This window comes from Falco peregrinus, chromosome 19 (assembly GCF_023634155.1).
Source record: "Falco peregrinus isolate bFalPer1 chromosome 19, bFalPer1.pri, whole genome shotgun sequence".
Classification (NCBI taxonomy): Eukaryota; Metazoa; Chordata; class Aves; order Falconiformes; family Falconidae; genus Falco; species Falco peregrinus.
In genome coordinates, this window is record NC_073740.1 from 1,971,324 (window position 1) to 1,988,924 (window position 17,601).

Genomic DNA, 17,601 nt, shown 5'->3' on the forward strand with positions numbered 1-17,601 from the left:
GTAAACTCAGTGGTGGTCTGATGGTATCATTTTATTGCTGTTGTTATTAGTGTTTTAATTGCCTAATGCCATCAGTGTCCCTGTGACACACTTCCATGAAAGGGGATCCAGGCTAATCGGGATCTGCGGTCCTGAAGGCGATCGCTCCAGCCGAAAGCTGTGGCTGTTGTGTTTGCCCTGTGGCTGGACTGGGAAGGCTCTTGCTGCCGGTTGATCAGCTCAGTGCCAAACCCCGTTCTCCGTACGTGGCTGTGGGAGAGCAGCATACAAACCGGGAACGCTGGCGCTGGCATGAGGGCTGCATGCGCGGAGCGGTGCATCTTCGGGCGATGGAAAGGAGCATGAGACGGTTTGTCTGCCAGAAATGGCAAAAACCTGCTTCGTGTGGGCGTAGGGCTTTGGCGTTGGCTAAAAGTTGTGAAGGATGAAGTAAAAGACGTTTTGCAAAATTATTCCTCCGTCAGAATTCCTTTTTTTTATTGAGCTGGGGTTGAATCTCTACGTTCCTGATAGGGATCAAACCTCTGATGGGATGGAAAGGTTTGCTGGGATGGAAAGCTTTGTTGGCATAGCAAGATTTGTTGGGATAGAATGGTTTGCCGGGATAGAACGGTTTGCCGGGATAAAAAGGTTTGCCAGGATAGAGAGGTTTGTTGGGATAGCAAGATTTGCTGGCATAGAAAGGTTTGCCAGGATGGAAAAGTTTGCCAGGATAGAGGGGTTGGCTGGGATGGAAAGATTTGTTGGGATAGAATGGTTTGCCAGGATAGAAAGGTTTGCCAGGATAGAGAGGTTTGTTGGGATAGCAAGATTTGCCGGGATGGAGAGGTTTATTGCCTTGGCCAGAGCCCTGGATCAAACCAGCCCTGAATTCATCTGGATCTGTGATATTTTAAATTTAATTTTCCCTCTTCCCTCCCTCCAGCCTCCTTCACTATTTATTTATAAATGCAAGACGGCGCTACCTGACATTGGGGAGGCTGATTAAAGGGCCCTGATGCCGTTTGATTTCTGCGTCCAGAATCCTTGTGTGTTTAGATCTGCCCCCTGAAAGCCCCAGCGCTGCGTTCCTCCCCAGCTCACGGATGCTGCCTCTTGCAGAAGGGTTTGGAAAACCGGCAGGATTCTTGGCTTAGGCCTGAGTTCCCTTCTATTATTGAGCCTTGCCTAGGAACGATCCCGACGGCCTCGGGAAAAGCCAAAGAGGCAGCACTCTGGATGAAACCCTGCCCTCCCCGTAACAACCCCCATCCTCTAAATGAAAGATTCATCTCCCACAAAAGTGCGGAAAGGGTTTCGTTAAGCAGCAGAAACTTCAGATGTAGACAGCTGGAAAGGGGTTGGATCCTTGGAAGTTGTTGTGCCAATAAGCTGGGCTTGAACATGACTTAAACATGTCCAGGGAGAGGTTTGTAGCTGTGTATCTTCATTGAATGTGTCTGTTCAGACAAATCCTGCTTTCATGGGGGTGACTCCGAGCGTGCCCCACACCCTTCTGCCATGTTCGGGTGCTCTCGGGGCTGAGCGCCGTGCTTTGGGTTGTGCAAACTGGCTGGTTCACCAGTGAAACCAGTGAGCTTGGGTCCTTCAGCACCTCGGCAGCACTTGGAAAAACCTGGATGCGAGCGGTGGTTCTCAGGAATCCGCCGTCCCATCGCCGCAATCTTTTGCCACCGTATGTATTTAATTTTCCCCCTGCCTTTTCCCTCTCCAGGAGTTGATTTCGAGTCTTGTTTTCTTCTCTACAGGCTTGAAGACCATTGTGGGTGCCCTGATTCAGTCTGTGAAGAAGCTGTCGGACGTGATGATCTTGACGGTGTTTTGTCTCAGCGTCTTCGCTCTGATCGGCTTGCAGCTCTTCATGGGCAATTTAAGGAACAAGTGTGTGATATGGCCGATAAACGTGAATGAGACTTACCTGGATAACGGCTCCAGGGGCTTCGACTGGGAGGAATACACCAACAATATGTGTAGGTATTTCTGCAACCTCGTGATTTGGCGTCACGCCGCCAAGCGGGATTTCGGACAGGCCGTGGAGTGTGGCATGCCCAGCTCTGTGCGGTAAAACCCCCGCCCCGTGCAGATATTTTTGGGGTTTTAGAAACCTGCCCTTATTAAGGTGTTTTTAGTTGTGTTCATCCTTCAGAAGGTCTTGGCTGTGCTTGTTTAGCTAAAGGTTTTGTCAAAAATGCTGCTTTTTTCCTGCCTTTTTTCCTGCCTTTTTTCCTGCCTTTTTTCCTGCCTTTTTTCCTGCCTTTTTTCCTGCCTTTTTTCCTGCCTTTTTTCCTGCCTTTTTTCCTGCCTTTTTTCCTGCCTTTTTTCCTGCCTTTTTTCCTGCCTTTTTTCCTGCCTTTTTTCCTGCCTTTTTTCCTGCCTTTTTTCCTGCCTTTTTTCCTGCCTTTTTTCCTGCCTTTTTTCCTGCCTTTTTTCCTGCCTTTTTTCCTGCCTTTTTTCCTGCCTTTTTTCCTGCCTTTTTTCCTGCCTTTTTTCCTGCCTTTTTTCCTGGCTCTTCCCCCTTTCCCCCCCCCCCCCCCCTTTTTTTTTGTGTTTCCAATTAAAAACTGTTGACATACGGTAAACAGGAAGGATCTCTGCCCATTTGAATTCCCGCGCTGAACGTCAGCCCCTGCACTTAGTTTTGCTCAGTCCTTCAGACAACGCGCAGGATGGTGCTGGGACCTGCGCAGCATCCTTCCCCGCTGGCGGGGTTTCAGAGCTGGAAACGATGCTGCGGATCATCAAGGACTCCAAGTTTTTGTAATTTCATTTCTTCCTCCCGTCTCACGTGGAGCTCCTCCACTGTGCAGTCAGCTACTTTTAAATCTTTATCCAAAATGCTGTTGTGGCTTCAGAAAGATGTTTAAATTTCGGCATGGTTAGTGGGGCTGATGTTATTTAAAACAGTTACAGTTTACTGATAAATTTATCCAGAGGGCTCTTCAGCGAAGGTTTTTGTGGTTCTGTAGTATGTTAAATCCTGACTCCCTATGTGTATGTGCGTAATCTTTTCTTTTTCAACTTCCCCAGCAAATTTTTACATCATTCCTGGCGCCCCTGATCCTTTGCTCTGTGGTAACAGCTCTGATGCAGGGTGAGTGTTGAGCTTTATTAAAAGCAGAGACTCTTAATTACTGTCGATGTCGCGTAATAATGGCAAAACCTTTGGAATATTTCCTGTTGCTTCCTTTGTTGGTTGTGGTGGTTTTTTGCATGTAAAGGGTTTCACTTTCTTAATTATTAATCCACTTTTACCATCGGTTTGACTAATATAACGCAAGCGGGCATCTCAGGAGGCAGGTATGGCTAACAATGATTACTAGCAGCATTATTTCCCACGAGAACCATCAGAGAAGTAGGGGATGGAGGCTGAGAAATGGAAACTTTCCATGTGCTGTTGGTTTTTCACCCTCTCCTTCAGCCCTGAGGACGCTTAGGGCAAAAGCTCATCCTTGGGGCTCATGTTGGGTGAAAAGCCACGTGTCGCCGCGTCTCGTTTCCATCGAGAGAACAGGGCTTGTCTGACTCCCCCCTCAGCCTCCTCCTCTGCTCTTCTGGCTTGACACGGAAAGCAAAACCCGTGCTGTTTGTTAGGAGGGTTGTAAATATCTCCCTAAGCGTGGAGAATGTGCGTGTTTTCAGCTTGGTGCTGCCTCGGTGCTCTGAACTGGTTGTCATCTTTCCGCAGTCAATGCCCGGAGGGTTACACATGCATGAAAGCAGGACGGAACCCCAACTATGGTTACACAAGCTTCGACACTTTCAGCTGGGCTTTTCTGGCTTTATTTCGCCTTATGACTCAGGACTTTTGGGAAAACTTGTATCAATTAGTAAGTAAATGCTTTGCTTCGACATTAATGCAAGGTGAGAATTTGGGGCAATGCAGGAGAGGAACATGCGATATTTTTTTATTTTATTCCACCTATTCGAAAGGGTAACTGCCAGTACAGCTGCGTGGTGAGATGCTGGGTGGTGAGGAGGATGGGGATGGTACCTGGAAGCGGGTGTCCCACTCTGAAGTCCAGAAGGAACGGCAGGACCTCAGCGTGCATGCGGATGGGCTGGGAATTCATTCTGGATGAGCCTGAGCGCCTGCCGCAGAACTTGCGAGCAGCCCAGCCCTGCTCACAGAAGGTGCTGAGGCGCTTTTTAGGGCAGAATGTTTCCCAGTAACCCGAGGATGCTTTGGGGATCTTGCTGAAATGGCTTTTCTTCGTTTTTCTTTTGGTTTAAGGGAGTCTGAGCACTGAGTTGCTGAGGTTTAAGGCAGTCTAAGGTTGTGAATCATGTTCAGTTTGCAGCCATCGGATGGTCCCTTCAGAGGGGAAGAGGGATGTCGCCTTTTGCGTTCATGGCTGAGGAATGTGCTGTGCCTTAGTGCTCTGAGGTGCTGAGGCATTAAATATTCAGCACCACTGTATTTTCTTAGAAACATTCAGGTCAGGACGCTTGGGATCGGTGCATTGGGTGTCACTCGGAAATCGCTTTCCCCTTTCCTTTTACCATTCTTTTCTACTTCCAGACCTTACGAGCAGCAGGGAAAACCTACATGATCTTCTTCGTCTTGGTGATCTTTGTGGGATCATTCTACCTGGTTAATCTGATCCTGGCTGTGGTAGCCATGGCTTACGAAGAGCAGAACCAGGCGACGCTGGAGGAGGCAGAGCAGAAGGAAGCAGAATTTAAAGCCATGTTAGAGCAATTGAAAAAGCAGCAGGAAGAAGCACAGGTGAGTGTTTCCATTGCCTGGGTTTGGATGCTTTTGCCTATTTTAAGGTTTATTTGCCTGTCAGTGAGGTATGATGAAGAAAACGGCAGCGATCCCGTGGCTGGCTCACCTGGCATTGTGTCCCTTGTTGGCTGGGGCTGCCGGTGCTTCCCTGCTGTTGCTGGCGTTTCCTGAATGATCCACAAGCTGGCTGTGATCATTTTCTGCTGGAAAACTTCTCTCCTGTTAAGGGAATTTTAAATCTTCTCAGAGCTCCTAGTGCAGTGCGGGAATATGTCTGCAAGAAGGACAAGTTCATCTTTGTTGGTCCTGTGTCAGATGCTGATAAACAAAGCCGAGGGACCGAGAGATATTTTACCACCCGCAAAAGTAAACTAGGAACAATTTTTTACAAATCCTGGCTGCAGGTTTCTTCCAGGAGAAAAAATCAGCATCTCAATCCTGCCCCAAAGACTCGTCCTTAGGTGCATTAAGCCATCTATGAATCCTGGTAGGATCTGATTTATTTTTCCCTTCTCTTGCCTACGCCCTCAGGCTGCGGCTATGGTCACTTCGGCAGGGACGGTCTCCGAAGACGCTGTGGAAGATGATGGTGGGGGGAGGATGTCTCGGAGCTCCTCGGAGATTTCCAAACTCAGTTCCAAGAGCGCCAAGGAGCGTCGGAACAGGAGGAAAAAACGAAAGGACAAGGAGTTGTCGGAAGGAGAGGAGAAGTGTGACAACGAAAAGGTGTTCAAGTCCGAGTCTGAGGATGGCATGAGGAGGAAGGCGTTCAGGCTGCCAGATAACAGGCTAGGAAGGAAATTTTCCATCATGAACCAGGTAGTTTGAATTTCCTTGGCTACTGTTCATGCTCGCTTGTAGGCGGGATCATAGTCTAGATCCCTATTAGCATGCCAAAGGGATCTGCCCACCGTCTTAAGCTTGCAGGGGACCAGGAGGCTGCTTAACGGGCCACGTTTGCAGCCCTTGCCCACACTTCTCCTGGCTTGAAGTTGTTTCTGAGAGTAGAAAATGCAGCCAGTAACCTCCTCACCAACGTAGCTCAGCCAGCCGAGGGTCAGCACCTCTCCCAGCGTGGCTGACGACAGCGCTGGTGCTTTGGGTAGACCTGGAGAGGGAGCGAGACCCCTTTAGCAGCACTCAGCACCGCAGCGCTTTGTTTCCGTGCTATTGATGCTGTTGTCGTTCTTTCTTTTCTCCCCCCTAGTCTCTCCTCAGTATCCCAGGCTCCCCTTTTCTCTCTCGACACAACAGCAAGAGCAGCATCTTCAGCTACAAAGGGCGGTTTCGTGACCCGGGTTCGGAGAACGAGTTCGCCGATGACGAGCACAGCACGGTGGAGGAAAGCGAAGGCAGGAGAGATTCCCTCTTCATCCCCATCCGCGGTCGCGATCGGAGGAGCAGCTACAGCGGCTACAGCGGCTACAGCCAAGGCAGCCGATCCTCGCGGATTTTCCCCAACCTCCGGCGAAACGTCAAGAGGAACAGCACGGTGGATTGCAACGGCGTGGTGTCCCTCATCGGTGGCCCCCCTTCCAGCATGCCTGGGGGCCGCCTTCTGCCTGAGGTGAAAATAGATAAGGCAGCTACCGATGGCAGTGGAAGGGTGTCAATGAGTAGCCAGCGTAGGCATGGCGGTCCGTCCTCTCCTCCTGCCTGCCACCCTTGGGGTGAGCCAGGCGTCCTGCCGGAATGAGCATCGGGCGGGCGATACGGTCCAAACTGGATTAATCCCCCCGTGCTTTTAACATCCCCTTTCTTTCCTTCTCAAACTCCGACACCCACCTCCTTCTCCCACCCCAGCTTTCTGGGAAAAAAAACCACTTGGAATTGAGTCCTTTGTTAAAGGACTGATATTAATAGGGATGCTGGGGGTGTGGCGGGGCAATTCGTAAGGAGCTGTTGAAAGCATGGGGAGCCCAACCAAAGCTTGTTGCAAGTGCTCTCCACGACAAGAGAAAATATTATTTTATATATTTATAGATATATTTATAATGGGGATTTCAAGGGAAACACAGTCTTTTAGCTCCCACTAAATTTTGCAAGGGAAACTGTTGGTAAAAGAAGGAAATTTTAAAATACTGTTTCTGAATTTTCCTTGACTGTGACTTTTTGTAGTGAGTTGGCTGAGTTGGTGTTGAGTAACCCTCTTAGTGGATCAACATTTCAGAGTGCAGGAGGGAAACAAAGCTCAAAATGCAGAGTATTAGTTAGTGGGGCGTAAAAGAATCTGAATAAGATTGTACCGACATCATTTGAGAGATACCGAAATCAATCATTTCTGAGAAAAATCTGATTACCGTGCCTATAAATTCCAAGCAATTTTTTTGTAGTTATCTTAATTCTTGTAACATGTTTGACCTTAATTAGTTATGTTAAGCATCAGTTGCTACCTGTTTTTTCCCCTCCCTAGTTAGCATGTTAATACAGTGTTTTGCTTGAGTAGTTAATTCCCTTTCTAAAGCAGCATGGATGCGGTAGGAATAGTAATCTGCACGATGCATGCGTAAAAGAGAAAGTATTACTTAGCAGTTATTTTGCTGACTCTATACGTAGAGTTCAACATGCAACAAGCCATTAACTATCACGTTGGGAGAGCTGCACGGGCTGTGCGGAGACCTTGCTTCATTAGCAGGCAGCGGCAAAATCCTGTAATGAGGGGGGAAACCCGTAGTTATCTGTTAGTACTCCAGGTTGTGCCTAACGAGGATGGGCATCTCCAGGGCAGGGAAGCTGTGAGGTGCCTCTAAAGGTGCACGAGCTTTGACGGGAGCAGAGCGAGGTGATGCTTCATGGGGATGAACTCGAGACCTGGTTCAGTTCCCTGTCATGTTAAAAATTAAGCTTCGTAGGGGGCTGGAGCGGGAGGAATCCCTGCTGGTTCTCGGTGATGTGGCTGAACTTCTTCCATCCAAATTTTCAGATGCAGATTTTGAAACAAATGTTGGTACTGTCAGATGTTGCGTTCCTGACCTTCGTTAATTGGGGTGGGTCAGGCTCCCACCAGCTGGGCTGTAAAGCAACCTGGTTAATAAAAGTCACTAGTGCTGTTTGGTAGTGGTAGGGAGCATAAATGACTTGGTACTCCAGCAGCCTTCATTAGAAATGTTCGTTAAAATACAGTCCTTCGTTTCTCTGAGGCTGGGGAGCACTGGTGCTAGCAGAAATGAGAGGGCTTGAGTTTTGGTGTGACCATTTATATCTTGTAGGAAGGGGAGGACAGTGGGAGCAAAGACGCTTTTCTCTCTTGGGCTTATGTATTTTCTAGGCTGAGAGTCTGTAAAATACCGGGAAGGCTTGAAGACTTTGTATTAACCATCATATGAATTTTGCAGGGTACTACTGAAATCGAAATTAGAAAGAAACCTGGTGGGTCTCTGCTGGTCTCCATGGATCAGGTGAACGCATCCTATGGAAGAAAGGACCGAACCAACAGTGTGATGACCGGCTTGACGAATACCCTCGTGGAGGGTACGTATGGCTCCGAGGTCTGGGCTCCCTCAGTACCTATCAGTTGCCCTCCCTTGGTGTGTCAGACGAAGATCCCAAAGGTCTTTTCCGACTGAAATGATCCGATGAGAGAGGACCCATCCTGCTTTTACAGGTCGGGTTCCTCACCCCCCGTCTGCCCTGGGCTCCCTGTCCTGAGCTGTGCTGATGGCTGCGGGGATCAGAGCGATAGCTGGGCTGTAGGGAGCTGGGGGAGGGGGATGGGCTGAGGTCAAGGGCAAGGTCAGGCAAGTGCTGCACAGCAGAGATCGGGTTTGACCTTTGGGTGTCTGACAGGGGACCTGCGAGCCCATCGGGTGTGCAGGATTCAGCTGTCCCTGCGTCCAAGTAGTTCATAGTCCCGCATGGGTTTTGCCTAAACCTGCTGCTTTTGAGTCATTATGGAGCCAGAAATATTTATTAAGACTTTATTTCACTTGGTTTTGCGCCTGAATTACGTAGATACAGAGGTGAAGGCAGCGGAGAGCTGTACTTTTACAACGATGAGTATGCGGTGCAGGGATGATGGGAGTAAGGCGCTGCCTGGTGCAGGTGTTCTGGCTCCTGCCTTCTCCCAAGGACCGCAGGGACCCCCCTTTGCTTACGAGCCGTGGGAGCAAAGGATGGGAGCTGTGCTGAGAGCTGCAGTGTGACAGCTGTCAAAAGAGAAAGGGACAGCGGGATGACAGCAATTCTGAAACGGACAGCACATGGAGATGAGATTTCCAACTCTTGTTATGCAAGAGCCAGCAAAAATTTCTGAACAGCAGCCGTATGAGGTTGATGATCTCAAATTCCTGCTGTCTCCTGCAATAAAATTGTATGAAAACTAAATATACTTAGAAACAGAGCAAGGTTCTGCTGCTGCTTCCCTCCCACACAAACGCCTACAGGCTACAGTGCTACGGCCCTCTTTTTTAACTTTAGAAATTCCAAGGCAACTAAATACTAAGCAACCAGAGAACCAATGAGAAAAAGAGCGCAGCGGTCCTTTCCCTACTCAGGAAGAATAAAACTTCAGCCTGAACAGCTGTATATCCTCAATGGAACCATTGCAAGTCAAAGAATAGAGGGGGGGAAACTCCTGATATTTTTTTTTTTTTTTTTTTTTTGCCCTAAGCGCTTGAAATAAGCCAGTGTACAAAAAAAATAATGGACGCGGCATTGCGTTTGTTTTCTGTAGATGGATGTGGTTAGTCTTAATCGGGTTATTCCTGTTTAAAATCCTTTGCAGCATTATGTCATGTATTTCCTCTTTTAGACTGCGTCTGCATTCAGCGCAGAATTCATTTAAGTTATTTTAAAAACTGGCACCAAAGACAGTTCAGGATCTGTAACTTGGATTTAAACCATTTTACCTTGATGGGTTCTGGGTTAAATAAATCCCTTCGTTTAAAATAATTGGCACTGAATCATAAGAGCCAGGCAGGGCTGTTGCACAGGGTTGGAACTGCTCTTCCTGGTGACCTCGTGCAGTCAACTTGACCCAACTCTTCCATTGTGGCAACCCACACGGTTGGCCACGGTCGTAAGGTTCTGGGCTTAGTAACTCTTGGTCTTCGCTATTGCCAAGCGTCCCGGAGTTCTTCTGGTTTGGGCGTTGTGTGTGCGTGTGGAAAAACACACCTTTGGCCCCAAAATACTGAATTTTGGTGCAAGCAGGGAGGTGTTTGTGACGGGGAGGTATTTTAGCCGTGCCGGCTGTCAAGACACATCCAGTGGCCATAGAGGTGAAGACTCAACGCTGCTGCTGTTTTGTTTTGTCACTGTAGAGCTGGAAGAATCCCAGAGGAAGTGTCCCCCTTGCTGGTACAAATTCGCCAACACGTTTTTGATCTGGGAATGCCACCCTTACTGGATGAAGCTGAAGGAGATCGTGAACTTAATTGTCATGGATCCTTTTGTTGACTTGGCCATCACCATCTGTATCGTGCTGAACACTTTGTTCATGGCCATGGAGCACCACCCAATGACCCCGGAGTTTGAGCACGTGCTCTCCGTTGGAAATCTGGTAAGATACTATTGGTAAATATTCCTTACACATCTGCTCCTACTGGGATACATTGCTAGTTAAGGAAGATTTAGGCTGAAAAAACTGGTTCTAGAGGACACAGAGTGGTGTGAGCTTGCCACGTTGCTCTGTGTCAACTCAGAGATGTTTGCTAAGGGTGCGCTTCTCTGGTCAGAATTCTTAAATTCCTTATTTAATTCCTTAAAATTCCAAAATATTTAATTCCTGGTATGCCTGAGTAGGTCAGTGGTGTTTGTGCTGCATCGGAGGAGCAACAACTACTGCAGCCGAGCACGTGGCGTTGCGGAGGCTGCGCGTTTGAGTTGCTGTGACAAATGATGGGGTTGGATATTGAACCTGAACATCAGAACTTGAACCAAAGCGACTCTTTACCTGTCCTTTGTCTCTCTCCTCACCGCTCCAGGTTTTCACGGGAATTTTCACAGCTGAAATGTTCCTGAAGCTCATTGCCATGGATCCCTACTATTATTTCCAGGAAGGGTGGAACATCTTTGATGGATTTATTGTCTCCCTCAGTTTAATGGAACTGAGTCTAGCAGATGTGGAAGGACTTTCTGTGCTGCGATCTTTCCGATTGGTATTCCATATTCCAGTTCTTTTTGCATGTTACTCTCTTGGAGCCACTAGAAAGCTTTTTGCATAAGAAAAGACAAAAACCACCAGTTGTTTTCTGGTTTGGGGGAGGATGGAGGTGGAATAGAGTCATTTTTGAGGTCTCTTCTTACTTGACAACTGCTGTTCATGAGATCTGAGCGATGGCTCGTTGCGTTTAGGCAGCGGAGGAGAACTTGGGAGGTGTTTTGTTGTTCTTCGTAGAGGTGGAGATGGACCACATCAGAACACACCTCTGATTTCATGTGGTCACATTTGGTAGGTTGTATGTTACACTGTCACAAAGGCGCTGGATACTTCCAGCCTTCGTGTGCTTTAACTTGTGCTGTCAATGGTTAAACTTCTGAAAATGAAATTACAAAAAACCTCAGGGTTGGATTTTTGGGTGCAGAGAACCACAACCGAGGTTGGATTTTCCAAGGAGCACAGTAATGAGAAGCTCCCGCTTATATCCAGCTTCAGAAAGTCTGTCTCCAAAGTGAGATCCTCTGGAAAACAGATTTTGATTGTGTGTTCTGGATGCGCCAGGAAAACAAATCCTTCCCAGGGGAAGATGAGAAGGATTCGGGGAAGCAAAAAGTAATTTTTTGTGACACACAGCCTTCAGATAACTCTTCTGTCTTCCTTAACATTGCAAAGTTTGCAAAGCGAGGTGGAAGCTCCGTGCTTTTCCCTTGTAAAGGGAGATCACTGTGTGTGTGGGGATAACTAAGTACAAAATACAGGATTTTTTTTACCAAATTCAGAGAGAAGTTAAGGGTTCCCTGCTCCCGCTGACTTTGGTAGCAGAAGCATGGGCTTATGTTTACGTAAAATGCGAGATGGTTGCTGTTTACGTAAAGTTCTGCCTGATTTTCCTCTTTAAGATGAAATTAAATTGTCATTTCTCTGCTCTGTTTTTGTTTTTTTGGGTTTGTTTGGTTTCTTTGGTAGCTGAGAGTCTTCAAACTGGCCAAGTCCTGGCCCACTCTGAACATGCTGATAAAAATCATCGGTAACTCAGTGGGTGCTTTGGGGAACTTGACCTTGGTGCTAGCCATCATCGTGTTCATCTTCGCCGTGGTGGGCATGCAGCTTTTCGGCAAAAGCTACAAGGAGTGTGTCTGCAAGATCAATCCGGACTGTGAGCTACCCCGCTGGCACATGCACGATTTCTTCCACTCCTTCCTTATTGTCTTCCGTGTGTTGTGTGGGGAATGGATTGAGACCATGTGGGATTGTATGGAAGTAGCAGGACAGGCCATGTGCTTGATTGTCTTCATGATGGTCATGGTCATCGGAAATTTAGTGGTCAGTAAATGGTTACTGATGGTCTTTATTGGTTGCCTCTGGGTTGGGTAGAAGGTGGGGAGACTGCAGGGCTAGGGAGTTAATGACTTGTGAGTCTCTTGGGCTCCTTCATGGCCTGTTGGCTCGGGTAGCATGGTATTAACGATGTGCTTGGCTTGATTAAGGCCTTAAACGATTGCCCACAAAGAAAGCATCCAAGCGCTTTGCAATACACGCTGGAGGTATGAACCCCCCAGTTGAAGGGGTCCAACCCCCACCTTGCCCAAGGGAGTAAAAGAAGCTTAAAAGAAGCAAAACCTGGTTTTCCAAAGCCAAGAGAGGAAATAATTCAGTACGCAGGGGCAGGTCCCGAAGCGTTAAAACGAGGTTGGAAGTTTCTTCTCAGATCTTCCCGCTGGCTCAATCAGGAGGTACGGTTGTGTGCAGGATTTGGCCCGCTGTGTGGGAGGTTAGGCTGGAGCATGATGGTTCCTTCTGGTCTCTAAATTCTATGAAGAAAAAGTCTGACGGAGGGAAATGGAAGCAAGAACGAAGTAGCGCGGACGGTTGCATGCCTTCGGAGCAGTGGTGGGAGCTCTGTCTGAGAGGACTCGTCTCGCCGAGGGGGATTTTGACAAAATAAAGTCTTGGGGTCAGTGGCCAGGTGGGAGCAAGGGAGCGAAGCCGGGCATGGACACCTAAAATGCCTGGATCTGGCTCGTTTCCTTTGAGCCAGGGGTGGGATTAAACTGATAAGGCTGAATTTAAATCCCTTTGCTGACTGCTGCGTAAATCCCGCTCTTCAAATATGGGCGGTGTGGATCCTGCACGGGGCTCCGTGGCAGGGACCCTTGTGCCCGCGCCGAGCCCCCGGCGCAGCTGGGCACTGCGTGGGGCTCACGGAACACGTGGCAGGATCCATGTCTCGTTCCTTGGGTCCTGTGTGCCTCGGTGGGGTGGCAGAGCTGGTTCTCAGCGTGGCGGTTGCTGGCGTAGCTCTGCAGCCTGCTAACGCGGCTAAAGACTCATGTTGGGCTTTGGGAATCCAACCCGTGTGCGTCGGCTCTGCCAAGTGTGACCTCTTCTCTTTCAGGTGCTGAACCTCTTCTTGGCCTTGCTGCTGAGCTCCTTCAGCGCCGACAACTTGGCAGCGACAGATGATGACGGGGAGATGAACAACCTGCAGATTTCTGTGATCCGCATCAAGAAGGGCATCGCCTGGACCAAGGCGAAGGTGCGGGAGTTCATGCAGGCTCATTTCAAGCAGCGGGAGGCAGATGAGGTCAAACCTTTGGATGAGTTGTACGACAAGAAGGTGAACTGCATCGCTAACCATACAGGGGCTGATATCAACAGAGACATTGATTATCAGAAGAACGGCAACGGTACGACGAGTGGCATTGGGAGCAGCGTGGAGAAGTACATAATAGATGAAGATCACATGTCCTTCATCAACAACCCCAATCTCACTGTCCGGGTGCCTATTGCTGTAGGGGAATCAGATTTTGAAAATCTCAACACAGAAGATTTTAGCAGCGATACGGATCCTGACGGCAGCAAAGAGGTAGGATGAGATGCTAAAAATTCATTTGAGTCATTTGCCCCTCGTGTGAGTGCCTGGAAGCATCTTGGGAGGGAGAACGGGGTGGATCCAGCACAAAACTCTTTATATTACGTTGTCTTTGCGCTCAGGAGGAGTTTTTCTTGTGCTGGTTGCTCTGTGGGCACCCACAGATACTTATATATATAATATAAATACTTAATATGGACTGTCCTGTCAACCTGTAAGCTGGGTCAGGATCCTGACGAGGTGGAGTGAGGAAACAACTTCCACAACAGTAAATCGGGTGAACGAATTGCCAAGTCACCGTGACGTTGGATACTTGTTGGGAATGAATTACAGATTGGATTGGGTTTTCTTTTCTGTTCAAGAAACTTGATGATACCAGCTCCTCCGAAGGTAGCACCATTGATATAAAGCCTGAAGTGGAAGAAGTCCCCGTGGAGGCGCCGGAGGAGTACCTGGACCCAGATGCTTGCTTCACAGAAGGTAAGGTGGGACTCTGAGCGTGGAAAGGAGCCTCCGAGATGTTTTGGGGACATGTTTGCCCTAAGCTTCCCTTGTGGTTGGATCTCAGTCTGGATCGGGGCTGACCCTCCGCTGGTTCCCGGACCTTTCTTGGGTGCTGCGTTGTGTGAAGCGGTTCAGAAGAATTTGCAAAACGAAGGCTTTGCCATCCCAAGGGTGTAGATGACCTATAGGAAGGGCAAGTTGGTCTTTTGTACAACTGATGCCTTGAGTCCTCAGAAGCAGAAGAATCTGGCTTCTGGTCAGGTTGTTTGTTTTTTTTCCCTTCTGTCGCTGGCCTCAGTGTCTTTCGGTGACTGATCCATTACAGGTATTCCCATGGCAAAGATATTTTAAATGGTTCAAGGTTATTTTATCAGCAAGTTTTCCATTTGTCTGCCGTCATGTGCGTGGATACCTCACCAAATAGAACGAGCTTAATCTGTTCACAAATTGATGTTAATTCAGGTGGCCAGGTACAGAAGTGGCGAAAGAATTATAATATCCTCAAGAACGCGAAAGTTTTAACTGAAACTCAACGTGTCTAACGTTGTTAGCATTAAAACTGCTTGTAGACCGTGACAATTTTGATGGGCTTAGACGAAATCGTGCTCCCTAATAAATTAGGCGCTCACGCTCCTTTGTGCCCTGTCCCCGTTCCAGGTTGTATGCAGCGCTGTAAATGTTGTCAGGTCAATATTGAGGAAGGGCTGGGGAAGTCTTGGTGGACCTTGAGGAAGACTTGTTTTCTGATTGTGGAACATAATTGGTTTGAGACCTTCATCATCTTTATGATCCTACTGAGCAGCGGGGCTCTGGTGAGTAAAATAGAGGAGTACGCGTAGCCCGGTGGGGGTGGGCTAGGGGAAAGCTGTGGGTAGGAAATTGGGTGAAAAAGCGAGCGATGATGGGTCTTGCCTGGAAAACAGGCATCTGTTGTGGTAGGTGCTGTACGAAAGCCTTTATTCGTGATTTTGATGTAGTTGAAATTCAGAGTGAAGGCTGAAAGCCTGCAGATCCGGGTTCTGATTGATGTGGTGCATCTAGTCAGTGCTACTGTCGTAGCTGGGCTGGAAACGTGAGGATTTTGGACAAAGTCAGCCTGTATCTGTGCCTCATTTTTCACATTACCGAACACAAATATTTATCTTTCCCTTTCTTCGCTATCCCTCGTTTGCAGAGCTTCTTGACCTCGCGGTGTTCCATAGATACAGATCATCTTCACCCTGGTTTGTTTTGGCACAGTATGGTGTTTAGCAGGTGGGGTGACACGACGGACAGCTTCAAGCACATGTTACTCATGAATTTTAGGACCCAAGTCCACAACAGCTCGTATCCCATGGTGGTAGCCTGGTTTTCTTTACGTGCACAGCTTTCGTAGTAATTTAACGGTCTGATTGCTGATGAGCTCAGCCCTTTTGGATGTGCGGAGCTGTGGAGAAAGCCTGCCTCTGTGGGACCGTAGCGAGACCAGTTGCTGAACTGGTATCATTTTAGATATAAAAGCTTGTGTCAGATCCCTAAAAGGCAGAGAAGTTCTTGTGTGATTTATTCAGGACTTTCCTTTTTTTTGGTGGTGGTTTTTTTTTTTAATTCATTCGTTTGGCGTTGCAGTGTTGCAACTACTAGAGCAAAGATGCACTGTGTAAGAATATGTTTATTATTATATATAATATAAGAAATTCCACTGCTCAGTATTGTTTGAATAAGCTCCTGGATAACGATGTTGAGCTGTGGAATAAACCTGATGTAATGATGCGCGTACCTGGTTGTTTCCCAGGCTTTTGAGGATATTTACATAGAGCAGAGAAAAACCATCCGGACCATCCTGGAGTATGCGGACAAGGTATTCACGTACATTTTCATCCTGGAGATGTTGCTGAAGTGGTGCGCTTATGGATTCGTCAAGTTCTTCACCAACGCCTGGTGCTGGCTGGATTTCCTCATTGTGGCCGTATGTATCCTCTCCTTCTTACTTCTGGTTGGAGAAAAAAAAAAAAAAAAAAAAGTCAGTTAGAAGGATGCTGGGTGTAACGCTTTCTCCTGAGAATTGTCCTAACTGAATCATATATTTAATGAGGAGCCAATCCCAGATATCTCGAGTTTCCCAGATGAGGATGAAACCCTTGAGCCTGTTGAGTATCGCTGGTGTTTCCTATGCAGCTCTGGAATTTCTGCCCTGCAGATCCTTAAGGAGCCTGCAGAGACAAGGAGGGTTTTCCAGCCCTTGACCCTTTTGCTCCGCTGAAAATTCCATTTCTAAGAGGCCCACCGGCATGTTGAGCTAGTGGAGAACTTGTGCAGAGGCGGCGTTCCTCGGTGACACCCTCTTTAATCCTTTGCTTGTGTTATTAACAATGGGGGACGATGAAGCAGGCGAAACCTTCCCGTTCGACCACCTAACGAGGTCCGTTCTGGATTTGGGACAGTCTGGGAATTTATTATGCAAAATGAAGTTCTAATGTCATCTTTCTTCCGTTAAAAAGAGGAAAGGCAGGACAGTATCCACCGGCGGAGGCGGCTTGTTGATAAGGGATCGTAGCGTGAGCAAGGGAAGGGCTGGCTGCGGGCAGCTCAGCACATGATTGCCCCACAATTTCCCTGCAGAGAATAAATTTGAGAATTACAAAAAGCCAATAGAGAGAAGTGTTGGCAGTAAATTTGGCTGTGAAAGCACAGCAGGGGCGTTTAAAATAATTGGAGTGTATGCTGTCCAAAGTGGCAGAAAATGATGGAATTTGATAGGACTTGAAGTCCAAAGAATTGCAAAAAAAGAGAACTTTAGAACCTCAAGGGCTTGGATTCTTTTAAAACGTTTCATCGCATCCAGTTGTGAATCAGTATCCTTAGTGAATGCCCCAAGAGCAAGTATAAAAAAAAAAAAAAATCTTTTTTTTTTTTTTCCAAGCTTCTCACTTGGAACGTTTTGAATATGATTCAGTTATGCCAAGTTGCTGTTCAGTGACATTATCACTCTGGAAATATTTCTGAGTAGGTGGAGGAACTATGCTTGGAATTCAGGGGCAGAAGTGACTCAAAATGTCTACATTTCCTGTGGAAACCTGAAATTTTGAATATTTTATATATGTAAAAAAAAAGTCCTCACTGATCCTCTTAACACTTTTCCTTTTAACACACCTCTTGAAGTAGTAACTTCTGAAAATAACCCCGCATCTCTTTCACTGCCTGAAGTTGAAGTACAAGTGGAAACTAACACGAGATACCGTCTCTTCTGCACTGCTTTGAGGCACTCATTTGGCAAATGAAATTTTGGGGGGTCCCATAGTAAAAAAACAACCGGCAGCTGAGCACAAACCCAGTCCTTACGCCTCATGTTGCCAGTTGAATTCCAGCTGCTGGGGACAAATTGGCAGATGTGGTACAAATTTCATTTTCATCTTG

The 17,601-nt window shown here is 47.6% G+C and overlaps 1 protein-coding gene across 8 annotated transcripts in view; it reads left to right on the forward strand.

The window, feature by feature from the left end:
* SCN8A (sodium voltage-gated channel alpha subunit 8) overlaps positions 1-17,601 on the forward strand; it is a 62,212-nt gene that overhangs the window by 32,068 nt on the left and 12,543 nt on the right. For all 8 annotated transcript variants that reach the window (XM_055791981.1, XM_055791979.1, XM_055791983.1 and 5 more), the window contains 14 exons: positions 1,749-1,970; positions 3,028-3,091; positions 3,686-3,827; positions 4,520-4,726; positions 5,261-5,548; positions 5,937-6,296; positions 8,065-8,200; positions 9,991-10,229; positions 10,654-10,827; positions 11,796-12,152; positions 13,225-13,695; positions 14,064-14,181; positions 14,863-15,017; positions 15,980-16,153. In XM_055791981.1, coding sequence (XP_055647956.1) covers positions 1,749-1,970; positions 3,028-3,091; positions 3,686-3,827; positions 4,520-4,726; positions 5,261-5,548; positions 5,937-6,296; positions 8,065-8,200; positions 9,991-10,229; positions 10,654-10,827; positions 11,796-12,152; positions 13,225-13,695; positions 14,064-14,181; positions 14,863-15,017; positions 15,980-16,153 — 3,107 coding nt within the window. The remainder of the gene's footprint in view (positions 1-1,748; positions 1,971-3,027; positions 3,092-3,685; positions 3,828-4,519; positions 4,727-5,260; positions 5,549-5,936; positions 6,297-8,064; positions 8,201-9,990; positions 10,230-10,653; positions 10,828-11,795; positions 12,153-13,224; positions 13,696-14,063; positions 14,182-14,862; positions 15,018-15,979; positions 16,154-17,601) is intronic.